The sequence below is a fragment of the Phocoena phocoena genome, chromosome 18 (genome assembly GCF_963924675.1).
Source record: "Phocoena phocoena chromosome 18, mPhoPho1.1, whole genome shotgun sequence".
Classification (NCBI taxonomy): domain Eukaryota; kingdom Metazoa; phylum Chordata; class Mammalia; order Artiodactyla; family Phocoenidae; genus Phocoena; species Phocoena phocoena.
In genome coordinates, this window is record NC_089236.1 from 70110426 (window position 1) to 70125290 (window position 14865).

General features: G+C 37.0%; 1 protein-coding gene across 7 annotated transcripts in view; it reads left to right on the top strand.

Moving 5' to 3' along the window:
* PCCA (propionyl-CoA carboxylase subunit alpha) overlaps positions 1 to 14865 on the top strand; it is a 350996-nt gene that overhangs the window by 94909 nt on the left and 241222 nt on the right. For all 7 annotated transcript variants that reach the window (XM_065895812.1, XM_065895815.1, XM_065895813.1 and 4 more), the window contains 2 exons: positions 1025 to 1156; positions 13053 to 13089. In XM_065895812.1, the coding sequence (XP_065751884.1) occupies positions 1025 to 1156; positions 13053 to 13089 (169 nt within the window). The remainder of the gene's footprint in view (positions 1 to 1024; positions 1157 to 13052; positions 13090 to 14865) is intronic.

The following is a 14865-nucleotide window of genomic DNA, read 5'->3' on the forward strand; positions in this document are numbered from 1 at the left end:
CTCATAAGGAGAATGAAGCTCCTTTCTAAAGCCGAGAGTCTTTTCAGGCAGCAGTGCCAGTAGGTAGAATATGAGATGTAAATTATATGATTTATTCGTTATACTGACCCTGACCAAAGGTCATGGGAGAATCAGCAGTTAGGTAACTTACTATGATGATGCCCTGCATACAATCTGATTTTTCCTTTTTCATAGTTAACTTCCGTTCTTTACCTAATGACCTCATTCTTTACCTCAGCAAACCCCCTTTTCACTTCTCTGGACCATGCCCTACAGTGGCACTAACTCCATCGGTATTTTTTTCTGTCCTTAATTAGTATTCATTAGCATTTTGTTTACTTTAATATCATATACACAGAGAGGTGGACCCATTGCTGGGGAACTAATCGTGATTTATATAGAGTAGTTTTGATTGAAATCATAACTCTGCCTGGTAAATTCCTACTGTATTCTTTACTCATTTCTTATAGTCACAAGGATGTAAACATTGCATACTTTATTTTGTCTATTTCTCTGAGGTACTGGTGATCTGTTTCATGTTCCCTTGAATTAGTTGATATTCTGTGGTTTTCATCCATGTTATCCCCTACACTTAGCTCAAAGCCTGGCACAAAGTTGGCATGTTAAAGTAGGCACTGTGCTGCAGGGTATTGAGAATACAAAGATTTATAAGGCATTTTAAAGGTGAACTTACTGTTTAGTTTGGGTGGCAGAATACTAGATATAACTACAACACCATTCAAGTTGCTTTTCCAAAGAATACTGTTAATATCAAGTAGGAGTTCTTCATTACTTTTAGTTATTTTTCTTTGACCTGACTTTCATATACCTTTGTGCACATATACTATATGCAACACAGTATTATATATTGTAATATATTAGCTCAAATCCTTGCTTTTAAGTTGTTCTTGGTCTGTGAGTAACTAGTAAATATACATATGGGTTTTTCTTTTTATAAAATTGTGACTCCATATCAAGCACTGAAATGTTTTTGTTATAAATTTATACTGGCATTTCTTCACAGGCAGCAGCAGATGTCATCTTCATTGGACCTGATACACATGCTATTCAAGCCATGGGTGACAAGATTGAAAGCAAATTATTAGCTAAGAACGCAAAGGTTAACACAATCCCTGGCTTTGATGGAGTGGTCAAGGTGAGAAACTGTTTTACTCTAATCTTTATAGTGCATGTCCTGAAGTCAAACATTTTGTCAAAAGTGTAAGATAAAATGCAATTTTTGCTTTTTAAAGTATTCATGTATAGATTAAACAAATCAATGTTCTTTACACTTGGATTATTTTGAATAGCGTAAGTTAAAAAGAGCAAGAAGCCCCTGAAGCATTGTATTTAATGATCAGTGTTGACTTTCACTTTCATAGGAGAAAACTTGGTGATATAAAAATGTGCTGTTAGATGTGTGGATTTCATTTGTTGGTGGTATATATTTAATGTTTGAAACATTATGATGTTATCTGTATCTTTACGGTGAGCTTCTGTCCGTATGCATAAAATGTGAATTGTAAACTTGTTTGGTATAGCTGTGTGTCACTGTAGATCCCAAGCACTACTCCTCAACCAGCAAGCCGTTTTTGCAGCTGAAGTCTTCTAAGGAAGACATGCAGAAGTTGGAGTATGTGTCTCCCCTTCCTCTCTGTGCTCCTCCCCACTGCCGAAAATTATTCATTTTTTTTCTCATGAGAAAAGAGTCCCTTTGTAGACTTGAATTAGTCTGCAGGAACTCTTCATCTCAGTGTTTCTTATTGTACCTTCTGGGCTGGGCAGTTCTTCATTGTGCTGGATTATTTCATGAATTACAGGACAGTTAGCAAGCATGGCCCCTGGTTAGTAAATATCCTCAGCTTCTTGCCCATATTTACCTATATTTACTCAATATGTATTCATCCATTTTTTTCCCTTCTCTCATCTTACAAAGAATAGATGTTCCCTATCCTCTGTAAAGCCAGTTCTTCCTCTTATGCTCTAGATGTACCCTTTATAGACTTCATGGGCTACAGTCTTCAGTCATTGTCTTTCCTCTCTTCTGTGTCTTAAAATTCTCCTTGTCTTTTAACGCCTTTCCATTATTATTGCTATTAAAAATGCTCAATCAGTCAAAAATGTACTCATCCCTGAGCTAAGTGGGAAGCACCTGATGATAAAAGAAACCCGTGGTCCCTCACACCATGGTGCTTCCAGTTTAGTGGAAAGAAATATGTGTTCCTCCTCTTCAGAGAGCACAGTAGCCTCTTGTCACTCCATAGCTGGAAGAATTGTCCTCACTTGCTTTCATTTCCACACTTTCCCCCTTATCTTTAGTATACATCTGGCTTCTTTCCTCATTCCCACTGAAATTTCTCTTGAAAAGGCTACCAGCAACCTCTCCCTCTCATGAAATCCAGTGTGTAATTTTTTTTTTTTACATCTTTATTGGAGTATAATTGCTTTACCGTTGGTGTGTTAGTTTCTGCTTTATAACAAAGTGAATCAGTTATACATATACATATGTTCCCATATCTCTTCCCTCTCAGTGTGTATTTTTTAATCCTGGTCTTCTCAGTCTCTTCAAAGCATTTCAGTCTCTTGGTTACTCTTTCCTTCTCGAAATACTCACTTCTGGCACATTACTCCATTCCAGTTTTGTTTTTGTATTTTTGGCTTGTTTAAATGCTTCTTCTTAGTTTCATGCTGATTATTCTTCCTACCTTTGTCCCTTAAATGTTGGTTTTACTATGGGTTTTCTCTTATTGGACAAACTCATTCTAAGCAATATAACTTATTTTTATGGCTTCACATCTCACACCTGTATATCTGTTCTAGATATTGCCTTAGAACTGCATATCCAGTTGCTTCTTAAACAGGTCTACCTGATGCCTTTGAGGCACCATAAAAGTAACAAGTTGAAGCTGAACTCATCGTTTTCTCTCTAGCCAGGGATTGGCATTCTGTGTGGCTCCAGGCACTCCTGTTTTTGTAAATAAAATTTTATTGGAACACAGCCATGCTCTTTCCTTTATATGTTGTCCATGGCTGCTTTTCCATGATAATGGCTGAGTTGAGTAATTGTGTCAGAGACCCACAAAGTCTGGAATATTTACTACCTGGCCTATTCAGAAAAAGTTTGCTGACTCCTGCTGTAAACTTCTCATTTTTTCCTTTCTTGCCTGAGAAGGTGCTGGCATTTTCCACACCATTTCACAAGCTAGAAGCTTGGAGTTCCTAATAAATACCGCTACAGAGAATTCACTTAAGTATCTTTCTGATCTATTACTTTTATTTTTTTCCTCACACTAATTCCAAGTTCCAACTAACATCATATAGTCTGGATTACTTCATCAGCCTTCCAATTGCTCTCCCTGTAGCCAGTCTTTTTTATTTTTTAAATATTTATTTATTTGGCTGCGCCAAGTCCTAGTCAGGGCATGGGGGATCTTTAGTGCGGCATGCGAAGTCTTAGTTGCGGTGTGTGGGATCTAGTTCCCTGACCAGGGATCGAACCTGGGCCCCTTGCACTGGGAGCGCAGAGTCCTAGCCTCTGGACCACCAGGGAAGTCCCCTTGTAGCCAGTCTTGGTCTTGGTCCCGTCCAGTTAAATTTCGACACTAAAGCTTGAGTGATGTTTCAGAAATCCAGATTTGATCACATGCCTGTGTTTAAAAACTCTTGAATGACTACTCATTTAAATCCTTTGAATAGCTGGCCTTTGTTTCTCTCTTCAAACTGATACTGTGCCAGCTTACCCTTGGCACTGGATGTACCGACCATGTATGACATCTTTTAGATTTTTGAAACTTCTGTTCATAATTCTGACACATGAGTGTTGATTCTGCTTCGGTCTTCACTCCTGACTGTCTTCTACACATAGTTTAGGTCTTGGCTTAAACATACATTTCTCACAGAGGCATTCCTTGACTGTATGTGTTAGATTAAGGCCTCTACTGAATTTTCCCTTAATACCCTGTACTTCATTTACCACATTTAAAATTATTTGTTTACTTATCTATTCAGTAAATATTTAACAAGTGCACACTGTTTGTCTAACATTGTTTGAAGTGCTATGGATATAGGATATAGTAGGGATCAAAGCAGACCAAAACAAAAAAATATTCCTGCCCTCATTGAGCTTTTGCTATAGAAAAAGGAGACAAATAATAAATAATAAAATAAGAAACATAAGACAGGGAACGGGGAGAGGGAATGTTGGAGGGTAGGATACCTGTTGTTTGAATACCTCTTTTTAAGTTCTTTTGCGTATATACTCAGGAGTAGAATTGCTGGGTCATATGATAAGTCTATGCTTAACTTTTTGAGGAACTTCCAGGCGTCCAAGCCTTTGTGTAATCCACTCCTCTTCAGTTTGGGTAAAACCTGTGATTCGCTTCTCTAAGAGACTATGGCAAAGGGTGATGGCACGTCACTCCCTTAATTAAGTTACATTATACGGCAAAGGTGATGGAATATCACTGCGTTCACTTACGTTAATAGGGCAAAGTAATTGAGTGTCACTCCTGTGATTATGTTTTATCATAAAAGACTCCATTTTAGGAGACTAGAGAACAGATTCTAGGTGCTGGCTTGATGAAGGGAACAGCCATATTGAGGAAACCCACATGGCAGTGAACTGCAGACAGCTTCTGAGTATCTAAGTAAAGATGATCTCTATTCGAGAGCCAGCAAAACGGTGGGGCCCTCAGTCTTACAGCCTCAAGGAAATAAATTCTGCCAGTCACCTGAATGAACTTGGATTTGTCCCCAGTTGAGCCTCCAAATGCAAATGCAGTCTGGCCCATACCTTGATTGCAGCCTTGAAAGGCCCTGAGCAGAGTATGACAAGTTTTTTCTTTATTAGGCTGTCAACTATTGGGTTTTAGTCCTTCTTTACATTCTCGTTTTAGAGAGTTTGGGTAGTGGTTTTATGAACCTTGGTCTATTCAGCCCTAATACTCCCGGTATAATTGTATTTTTTTTTTTTTTTTTTCCTGAGCAAGAAATCTGGCCTTCTTGAGATCGTCAGTTTGGGCTTGATTTAGTCACAAGGGTAGTGATGAGTCAGAGTCCAGATTAATTCTGTCTTGATGATTAGTAGCAGAGTCCTCAGGAGTTCAAGGACAAGGTCATTAGGAGAGCATTTGATCTGGGAATTCTGTTTGCATTGTAGATTCTTTCTTATGAAGTCAGTGTGTGTAGTGTCTCATAGGAGGAAGGAATGTTCCTTGAATAAAGGTTCAAAGGTGACAGTAGGGGGCTGGGACACGGGAAATGTGAGGAATATTAGAGATAACCATTATCTGAGTAATTTGTTGTTGCTGAGAGAGAGCTTCTGTAATGATGGAGGGATTTAAGTTTGATAGTATACCGCCAGTATCAATAAGTAATAATTAGTGAAATTTCTCCTTTTGAGTTGATGACTGAAATGGGTACTTGATTCGCTTTTGGAACATAGCCTGTTATATTTTTTTCCGTCATTTTCTTGGCTAATACAGAACAATTGTTTACTCATTGTTACTTCTGGTTGTAAAATCTGCAGGTGTCTTTATCAAAAGACTGATATTAATTTCTGGAGCGGGAGCATCTAATTTTATCTGTAAGGCCATTAGTTTATTCTGCACCTAGTAATGCAGAACACTAGGTGTTTGAGAGTTTGCTTCCCTGTTTTCCCCTAAGGTGTGCCTCTCAGATGAATCATTCATACCAAAAGCTGATGAAAGAGTCTATTATAATTCTAAACTATCCGTGGTGAAATTATGCCATCTAGAAAGATAAGAACATGAATTTGAGTTACAGATTTAATACATTTGAGGAGTAGTCTGACTTACAGCACAGGCATCCTGAGACAAACCTGTTTACGAAAGTCTTGCAGTGGCTTACCAAATAATGGTTGGCCATCTCTAACTGCAGACCTGACAGTGTGCAGTGCCTTGGTGGTTTAGGATTTGGAGGGGAGATCTCTTCCAGACTCAGACTCCCATGGACAAAAAAAATGAGTCAAGACAGGGGAAAATTTTCAAGGTTTTGATATGGGTTTCAAGGCAAATTTTGTCCTATTTGGATACCCTTGAAACCTTCTGAAGTCACTGGCTCCTGGACACATGAACATGAACTTATAGGTCCTATGCTTGTCTTCTTCCATATGAACTTTGTCTTATGGACTCAGAACAAAAAATGTTGAGGAGGCTTCCCTGGTGGCGCAGTGGTTGAGAGTCCACCTGCCGATGCAGGGGACGCGGGTTCATGCCCCGGTCCGGGAAGATCCCACATGCCGCGGAGCGGCTAGGCCTGTGAGCCATGGCCACTGAGCCTGCGCATCCGGAGCCTGTGCTCTGCAACGGGAGAGGCCACAGCAGTGAGAGGCCCGCGTACTGCAAAAAAAAAAAAAAACAAAAACAAAAAAACAAAAAGAAATGTTGAGGATTTTTTGAAGCTCTCCCCAATGTGAGATTTTTCTCACCACTGTGGTTGGGGAGACCCCTGAGCGTGGGGGGCTCAGTGGGCATCACAGGAGCACTGCAGTTTTTGAAGCTAGGATCTTGAACTGTGGCTTTTAGTAGGTCTTGAACTGATTCCAGTGGAACCTCCAAGATTGCTTCAAGGTGATGGTATCCTTTACTGTAGTAAACTTGGTTTTGCTTGATCAACAGGTTTTTTTGGTTGTCTTTTCAGGGAGGCTGCATTTGACGATCTGCATTTGAATTTCCAACCTCGGTTAATTTGGAAAATAGGGAAAAGTAGAAAGTTGAAGAAAATAAATCCACTCTCTTGTCAGTGTTGTCTCCTGGTATGCCTTAGGTGATTTTTTAAGATCCTGTTACACTCTCAAATGATGATAGACTCTCATTACCTGTGTTAAGTATGGTATACAGTTCCTAACACCTCTTGTCTGAATTAATTTGTTAAACCACAACTGAACCTGCAGGATATAGTTTTCAGATAAGCATTTAAAAATGACTGTAAGGAATGCCCCTTCGTTTTTCAGACAAATGTTAATACTAGTTTTATTTATAGTTTGCTTTTAATTATTTCTGATATGAGACTACATTTTTTTTTCTGTTAAATTTGGTTACTTTAGAATCCTTGTGTAGTAATTCCACATTCATTTGGAACTTCACTACTTTTCACATTTTGTAGTTTAGATTTGTTAGGTAAAAGATTGCTTTTGGTGGTATCTATGCAGATAGAAGTTTGCTGATGCAGATAAATAGTGTAAATTTTTGGAATACCTTGTTGTTTTAGCAACTGCATTAAGCAATACTTTTGCATTGGAAGACTATGTGCTAATTATAGATAATTCCATCTTTTAAAAATCCATATTTTTTTTTTCTCCCATTGATCTGTGGTATTTTTAAAGCAATTCTTTTTTTTTTTTAACAATTCTTTTTCTTGGCAACTATAGTCTACTTTTTTTCCTCCAAGTACTTGAGTAAATTAATGGGGTTTCAGTTTGTTATATTTCTCCTTAAAACATTTGTTCCTTTTCCATTTGATTATTTTGAATGTTATTGGGACGTTATATGGAGATGGTTTCCCACATTCTTTTAAAACATTGTGTGTAGTACTTAAGGAGTCTTCTGGAATGGTTTCCTTCTGTCTTGTTCTTGAGTTACCCTTTTCATTAGAGAGAAACTAATGTTTTAAAGTGTCATTTAAAGTAGTCAAGTATTCAAGTAGTCATCGGGTATGAGTATTTGCCTTTCATTTTCTTCAGTATCTTATTAACTTGATCTCAGGAACTTGAGAGCAGAATGAATGAAGAGTGTTCATCTGAAGCTGTTGGAAGACAGGGTTGGAATCCCAGCCCACTTGTTTAGCGAAAAATAACAAGCCGCAGACGCTGATTTCAAAGAGCTTCAAGTCCCCTTAGGTCCCCTTAGGGAGACCTACAGATAGACAGGCAATTTAATACATTTTAATAATGTGAAGCTCAGAGTATGTTGGGCCCATGTAGGAGGGGCACCTACCCTAGTTTAAGGGCGTCGTGGCAGAACTTCCAATGGAAGGATATTTAAGGGATAACCTGAAGTCTGAGTAGTAGTGAGTTAGCTAAAAAGCAAGGGGAATTGATGGAGATGCAGCATTATGGTCAGTGAAAATATCTTGTGAAAGCTTGGAGCTGGGAGACCGTGAGAACTTTAGCAAACTGCAGGTATGCAAGTGTGAGGGGTTGTAGTTAAGACAGGGCTGGAGAGAGAATTAGGATCCAGATATGTATGACTTTGAATGCTATGCATCTGGATGTGGAGGTTATTTTTGTGCCTTTGGGAACTTCTGAATGGTTTCATGCAGAAGAGTTATTTAACATGATAAAAATTGTGGAATTAGAAAACTTATTTTGATTGTGATGTGGAAAATGGATTGGAGCAGTGCAAAACTTGAGGTTGGTAGACAAATTAGAATGCTCTTCCTTTAACCCAGACAAGAAATGTTAGGGGGCCTAAAATAAGGTATTAGGATGGAGCCAAGTAGATGGTATAGGGAGACACTGGAAGTTGAATCTGTAAGATTTTGTGATGTTAGATGTCAGGTGTGAAGCAGAGGGAGGAATCAACAAAGATTAAATTGCTGCATTTGGTTCTAATACCTACCAGTTTACCAGGAAATTTATTAGACTTCTCTGAGTTTCTCGTGTTCTGTTTATAAATTATAAATTACGCAGTGTAGGTTTATAAATTATGTTTATAAATTTTATAAATTATGTAGTGTAGGTTTAAAGTAGTAATTGTTTTTATCACCTGATTAGCCAGATTTTAAACACTGCACTTTTGCTTTAGCAGAAAGAGCCAAATAATAACAACAAAAAACTAGTGTGAAGGGAATCATTTAAAAAACCAAAAAATCGGAAAGCTGTGTCCTAGTAATTAAAAAGTACAACATTAGACATCAGTATCCTTTTCTCCTGCTAAACTGAGAATAACTTTCCTGATGATGCTTCAAAGGCTTTATATTTTTGAAAAAGGGTTCAGTTATGTTTATTATGCTGTTTTACAATAAGAGAAACGTGTACTAAATTTTAGATTTGAAAATATCAATAAATTAAAAGAGTCTTCTGTTTGACCTGGAATTATCTGGAAAATAGAATCAGCTGGAACCTATCTCTTGAACCCAGGATTGTTGAAACTTTTGCTTTACTTTGTATATGAATGCAGAATAGTTTGAGGATGCTTTTTGTGTACAGATAGAGCTTTTACCCATAGTTGTCTTTTTTTTTGTTTTGATGTGGACCTTTTTTAAAGTCTTTATTGAATTTGTTACAGTATTGCTTCTGTTTTATGTTTTGGTTTTTTGGCCACTGAGGCATGCATGTGGGATCTTAGCTTCCAACCAGGGATTGAACCTGCACCCCCTGCACTGGAAGGCGAAGTCTTAACCACTGGACCGCCAGGGAAGCCCCATGCCCGTTGTGTCTTGAAGCAATGATTTTTTTGTTTTCTTCAGAAACAGTCACTGATTTGTTCAGAACCAGCTGAGGAAAGTAAACTAAGTAGCTTCCCATACTGATGAGTAGCAGGACTCTCATCCAGTGAGTACAGAATTCAGGGTTGGTAAGTAGGCTGTATGTAGCAAGTGAGAAGGGAGAGGTGTGGCCTGAATTGTGGGTGGTGGAGCCAGTATTGGACACTACTGTCACTGTAGAAATAAATTGGGTGTTTAACATCAGGGAGGACTACTTGAATTTGCCTGTCTTTGTTATAGATTTTACTTCCCTTCCCTGCCCAAGAAGGACCCTGCTTACCAGCTGTAAAGAGTACTCGGATCATCTGATCCAGTGAAGGGCACTGGAGGTACAAGTGCACACTTTTTCAGTATTGTAGTGCCAGTATTAGTTCTGTATCATACAGGTTCAGAGAGTGAGTGATGACCACAGGATAGGACAACCAAGGGCAGGCAGGAAAGGAACAAACTTGATAGTTGGGGGTGCGGGCTGCCCATTTTATCACATATTGCCAACCTTAACTGAGTGCTTACTATTTGCCAGACTCTGTTCTAGTGTGTTTCAGCTGTTACTAATTTCATCTTCTTAATAACCCTATGAGATATTATGTCCATCTTACAGATGAGGAAACCTAATTCCATAGAGGCATACTGGTAGGTAATGCATTCACTGTCACTGAGCCAGCATTGGAGCCTATGCCTTTGGGCTCCAGTATCTATGCTCTTAGCTGCTGGACTTTGCTGTCTCACAGGTGGGTGCTACAGACCATTAACAGATAAATTGGGCCTGCAGAAAAAGCATCCAAGTTTTTTAGCTCCTTTTTACATTGTTGTGATCTACTTATTTGGTTATAGCAGCATCACCTACCTCTCCCATCATACCCTCTATAAAACAGAATTTTTTACTGTTTTATTCTTCAGTTGGATGATAGAGCTCACTTAATGTAAGCTGTGCTGAAATAGAGGAGTAGAAGAAATGGTTACTGGTTCTGTTGGCTTCTTTCCTCTTTCTCCATTTCTTGAACTGCTGCTGTTTTAGAATTATGTAGCTTAATACTGTCCTGCAACCCTTTCCTCGTCAGATGATTGTTGGTCTTTTTCTTGTTGGTTCAATTTTTTTTTTTTTTTTTACTACAAAAATTTTTTCTACCTGTAGCCCTACAGGGAAGTTACACTGTGGGATGTGTCAGTGCCATTGAATTTGGAGCTATTGGGCTGGCCAAAAAGTTCGTTTGGGTTTTTCTGTAACATTGCGCGGCAAAACCCGAATGAACTTTTTGGCCAACCCCAACACATAGGACCTTTTTATCTCTTTAAAAGTAGTTTCGTATATGTGCTGAAAGAACATATTGGAGCTAGGTATACTTAATAGTTTATTGTTGAAACTGATAATAGAGATTTTTAATGTCTAGTACATAATATATGCTCAATTAAATATTTTGGGATGAATGAATGACAGGTGAAAAATTAATTTTAAAGACAGTTTGATTTTACTTGGAAGGTCATTTAGTAGAATTTGCTTTTCATAGTAAGAAAACTTAAGCATACTGATTAGTTAAAACACAAGATTGTTTTGTGGCAGTTTATTGAAGTGTTGGATTTGTAGCAGCTAAAGAATTTTTAGAAGTTTTGCTTTGTGTAAACATGTATCTCTCTGTACACAGTCCATCCATAATATGTATATATAAATACGTATTACAATATTACTAATGAACTAACATTGCCTGTTAGTTTTTTCAAGGTAATGAACCTTTTAGATAGCAGTGTTTTTTCTCTCTGAGTATCTTTTGCAAATATACTATTACACGTTTGAAAGAAAAGACATGTTAAAAGTTTCCTTCTAGTCTTCTTATAATCCAGTCTCCATGAGCCAGCACTCTTCCTGTATTTTGTTCGGGAGGCACTAATTGTCCGCATTTGGCAGGTTTAACACTTCCTGACAGAGAGGCTATTAAGGGGAAGTATTCTCCAATAACTGTCACTGGCTTGAACAAAGAACCTTCAAACTCAATGTGTGGAAACCACTAACATTATTAAATGACCCTTTTCATGGATTTTTATCCCTTTAAGCTAAAATTTGGAGAATGTAAGGTCAGTGAAAACAGCAAGGTGTAATAAAGCAGTAAACCTTGATTTTTTGTGGGGGTAGAATGGAAAGTATAGATTTATCTCTGACTTGAAAACAATTGTTATTTGGAAAATCTCATTAGCAGATGTGACTGCTTGGAGTTAAAAAAAAAAAAAAAAAAGACTTAAAACTGATGTTGCTTTCAGGACTGCTTTGAACTTAACAAGCACCTATTTGTGGAGCAGACTGGCTAATGAAAGGAAATTAAATTTTTCTGACAACTTCCCCTGCCAACCTCCTTATTCAGGGGATGTTATTAGGTACTGAAGACTTTTAAGGAAGATTTTTTTTTTTATTAGACATGAATGAAGCAGTTATAAACATCCCCCGCCCTCCCATTTTGGGGGAGGATGCTGACATGGTTACTCTACATTTTTAAAGTATTAGCTTAAAAGCTTAAAAAATACCAACCTTTACTTTGATATTTTAAAGTTATTTTCTAAAAATTCAGGCATTCTTACCAGTTGATGGTTTCAAAACATTATTGTCATTCCCTGTAATAGTTTAGTGTATGTCACTGAATTATTTAAAAAGTTAAATTTACTAGGATTTACTTGGACTTACAATCTTTTCAGCTTTCTCTTTACTGTTATCTGGGGGAAATGTCCTGTGTCGGACGTGTTAGGTGAGAATTAATGATGGTTTAGATTCAAGGGAAGTTTTGGTCCATTCAGTGGCATTGGTTGATATTTAGCAGTAAGTAATCCTTACATTCATAAACTTTTACCTTGTGCTGTTTTATTTATTTTTATTTTTAAAATTTTTATTGAAGTAGAGTTGATTTACAGTGTTACCTTGTACTGTTTTAGAATGCCTTTTCTTTCCTTGGCTTTTTGGAAGTTCCCCCCCCCCCCCCCCCCACTAGATGGTTCATTGAATTTCAGGTTTTAATTTACATTAACAAGATGTAACTGGTAAAGATAAAACATGTACCCCCCAAAAAAAAGAAATAAAAAAGAAAAAGTAATGGAGATTACTAAAGGAATTTTTTGAGGGGAACAATTGGCAATTCCTATAGATACTAGAAATTTACTTTTTTGTTTCTGGAAAATCTGTTGATCTCCTCCCAAACAATAGAGAATCAACTCCCCCTGCTGACAGAATCAAGGAAAACATGACATATAAATATCAGAGACAGAAACAAGCTGGCTGTGGACAAGCTTTAATGATCTGATTTATGGTTCAGTATTGATTGTAAACATCTAAATTCTGCCGTTAAATTCCAGCAACTGCACCAAATCACTTGGCAATTCTGGTAGTGCTTCCTGCCAGCTCATTTCAAACTGCTTTGAGTTTCTTAATATAATAAGGATGAGGTAGAATTTACATTCCACTTATGGTATTAATTTTACATTTCTCTGAATAAAAAGAGTTAGAAGGTTGTAAAATTGAACATTAAATGAATCGGAGGAGGCAGTAGTGCAATATATGACTGCCCTAAAGACATTGTGCAATGGTTGATGGGATTAATGTTGGGTCTCATTTCCTGCTTTTACAGGATGCAGATGAAGCTGTCAGAATTGCAAGGGAAATTGGTAAGTTCTTAAATTAACTTTGGTAGGATTTCTATGTCTTTTAGCAGATATGGTTGAGTAAACATGTAATATGTAATTCCCGAAGAGCAAATAATAGTTTAATAGTTTCAGGTTTCTGATTACTTGTTCCTCTGGAAGAATTTATCAGCGGAATTACCATATTCTATTATTAAAGGGAACTTTAAAGAGTAATTTGACCTTAATTATAGTTCCTTTGTAAGAGAAAATCACTGGCTAATTAAAAGAAGGAATTGTCTTAATAGTTCTTGAGATTGGATGTAATGTAAATTTATATATATGTAGTTGAATGCAATTTACTAAAGGACATACGTGATTAACATGAAGATTTCATATTTGACAAGGCTCTTCAAGTTTTTACCTTTTCCTAAGAATTTAAATATCAACTTAAAAATCTTGCTAGGAAAGAGAAAATAGGATGTGAGAACAGAATATTCTAAATTGGAGTAAAAGGTAAACTGAAGGACGTTTTCATGACTGTTGTACTTGCCTGTTGTATGTATAATTATACTGGGGCAGTGCTCCCTGACTTTTTATTTTCAAAATTATTCCTGGCACTCTTGACATTGTATTTTCAATACCTGTTAATTAAGAAAATGCATGGGCATACTGTTATCATAGATTAGTAATGCTATTAAGTAATTTTACAGTTTTATTAATCATTTCATATTTGTTTACATTTGACAAAAATTTGTAGGTAGATGAGAGAAATTAGACAATGCTTGGTAGTTAGGAAATCACAGCATCTTAGCATTCCTGCACTGATGGGGCCAAGCTTTTCAGCATCCCACATTAACATTTCTTTAGTCCTGTTTTCTCTGATTATTTAGAATTATTTTATTCATTTGGAGAGCATTTACTTTGGCTGATTTGACTGATATAGATCCTGGACTTAAGACCAAGCCCTAGAAAATCTTATTTTATCTGACTATAACATCTCTTCATTAATCATTTCTTCGGGCTTCAAAAAGCATCAAAAAGCATCTCAGTACTTCTCAGGAAGAGTTGCTAGATTCTGAATATAGGTTGGACTACATGGAACTGATTTGTGGTTTATGTCTTTAAGAAAATCAAAAGCTTCTCTCTCTGGTTTGAAATCACTGCATTCCTCATAGCCTAAGAGACTATAACATGTCTGCTGGCTTTTGAGGAGACTTTCCTAAAATAATTTTATTCTGTTGTGTAATTGTAAATGTCAAAAGTCATCTTTCTAGTTCTAGTTTAGATATTATTATCATCTGTATAACAGGACATAATAATGCTGTTATCACAATAGTATCTACATAAAAAGAACAGAATATTTGGAGGAATTTAGAGAAATAAGGGGTTAGGAGAAAATCTTGAATTCTGTTGGTGTGTCACAATTTTAATTATGAATCTTCAGCTCTTGAGAATTCCCTTTGTATAAGTGGCAGGTTGCTTTGCTTGCTCTTTTTTTGTCTTCCACTTTAAGGAAAAAAAAATTGTGACCTTTAAAATAACCAGTGAATCATGGTGGGACTCTGATCAGTTCTCATCACCTGGCTTTTTCCTCCCTTACTATTTTAGTGCTGTACTTAACCACCCTCAACCCCCTTCAGTTTTTTACTTACTGAGTTTATCTAATTCAATTGAAGGCTCTTTTCTTTATATTTGGGCACATCCGTTATGGTCCTTCTTCTTTCCTGTCTTTCCTGTAGTTCTTCCCCAGTTGCTCCTTCTCATTCGTGAAATGAATGATCGCAATCGTGGCTATTAAGTATAAGAGTGCTAGTGTTT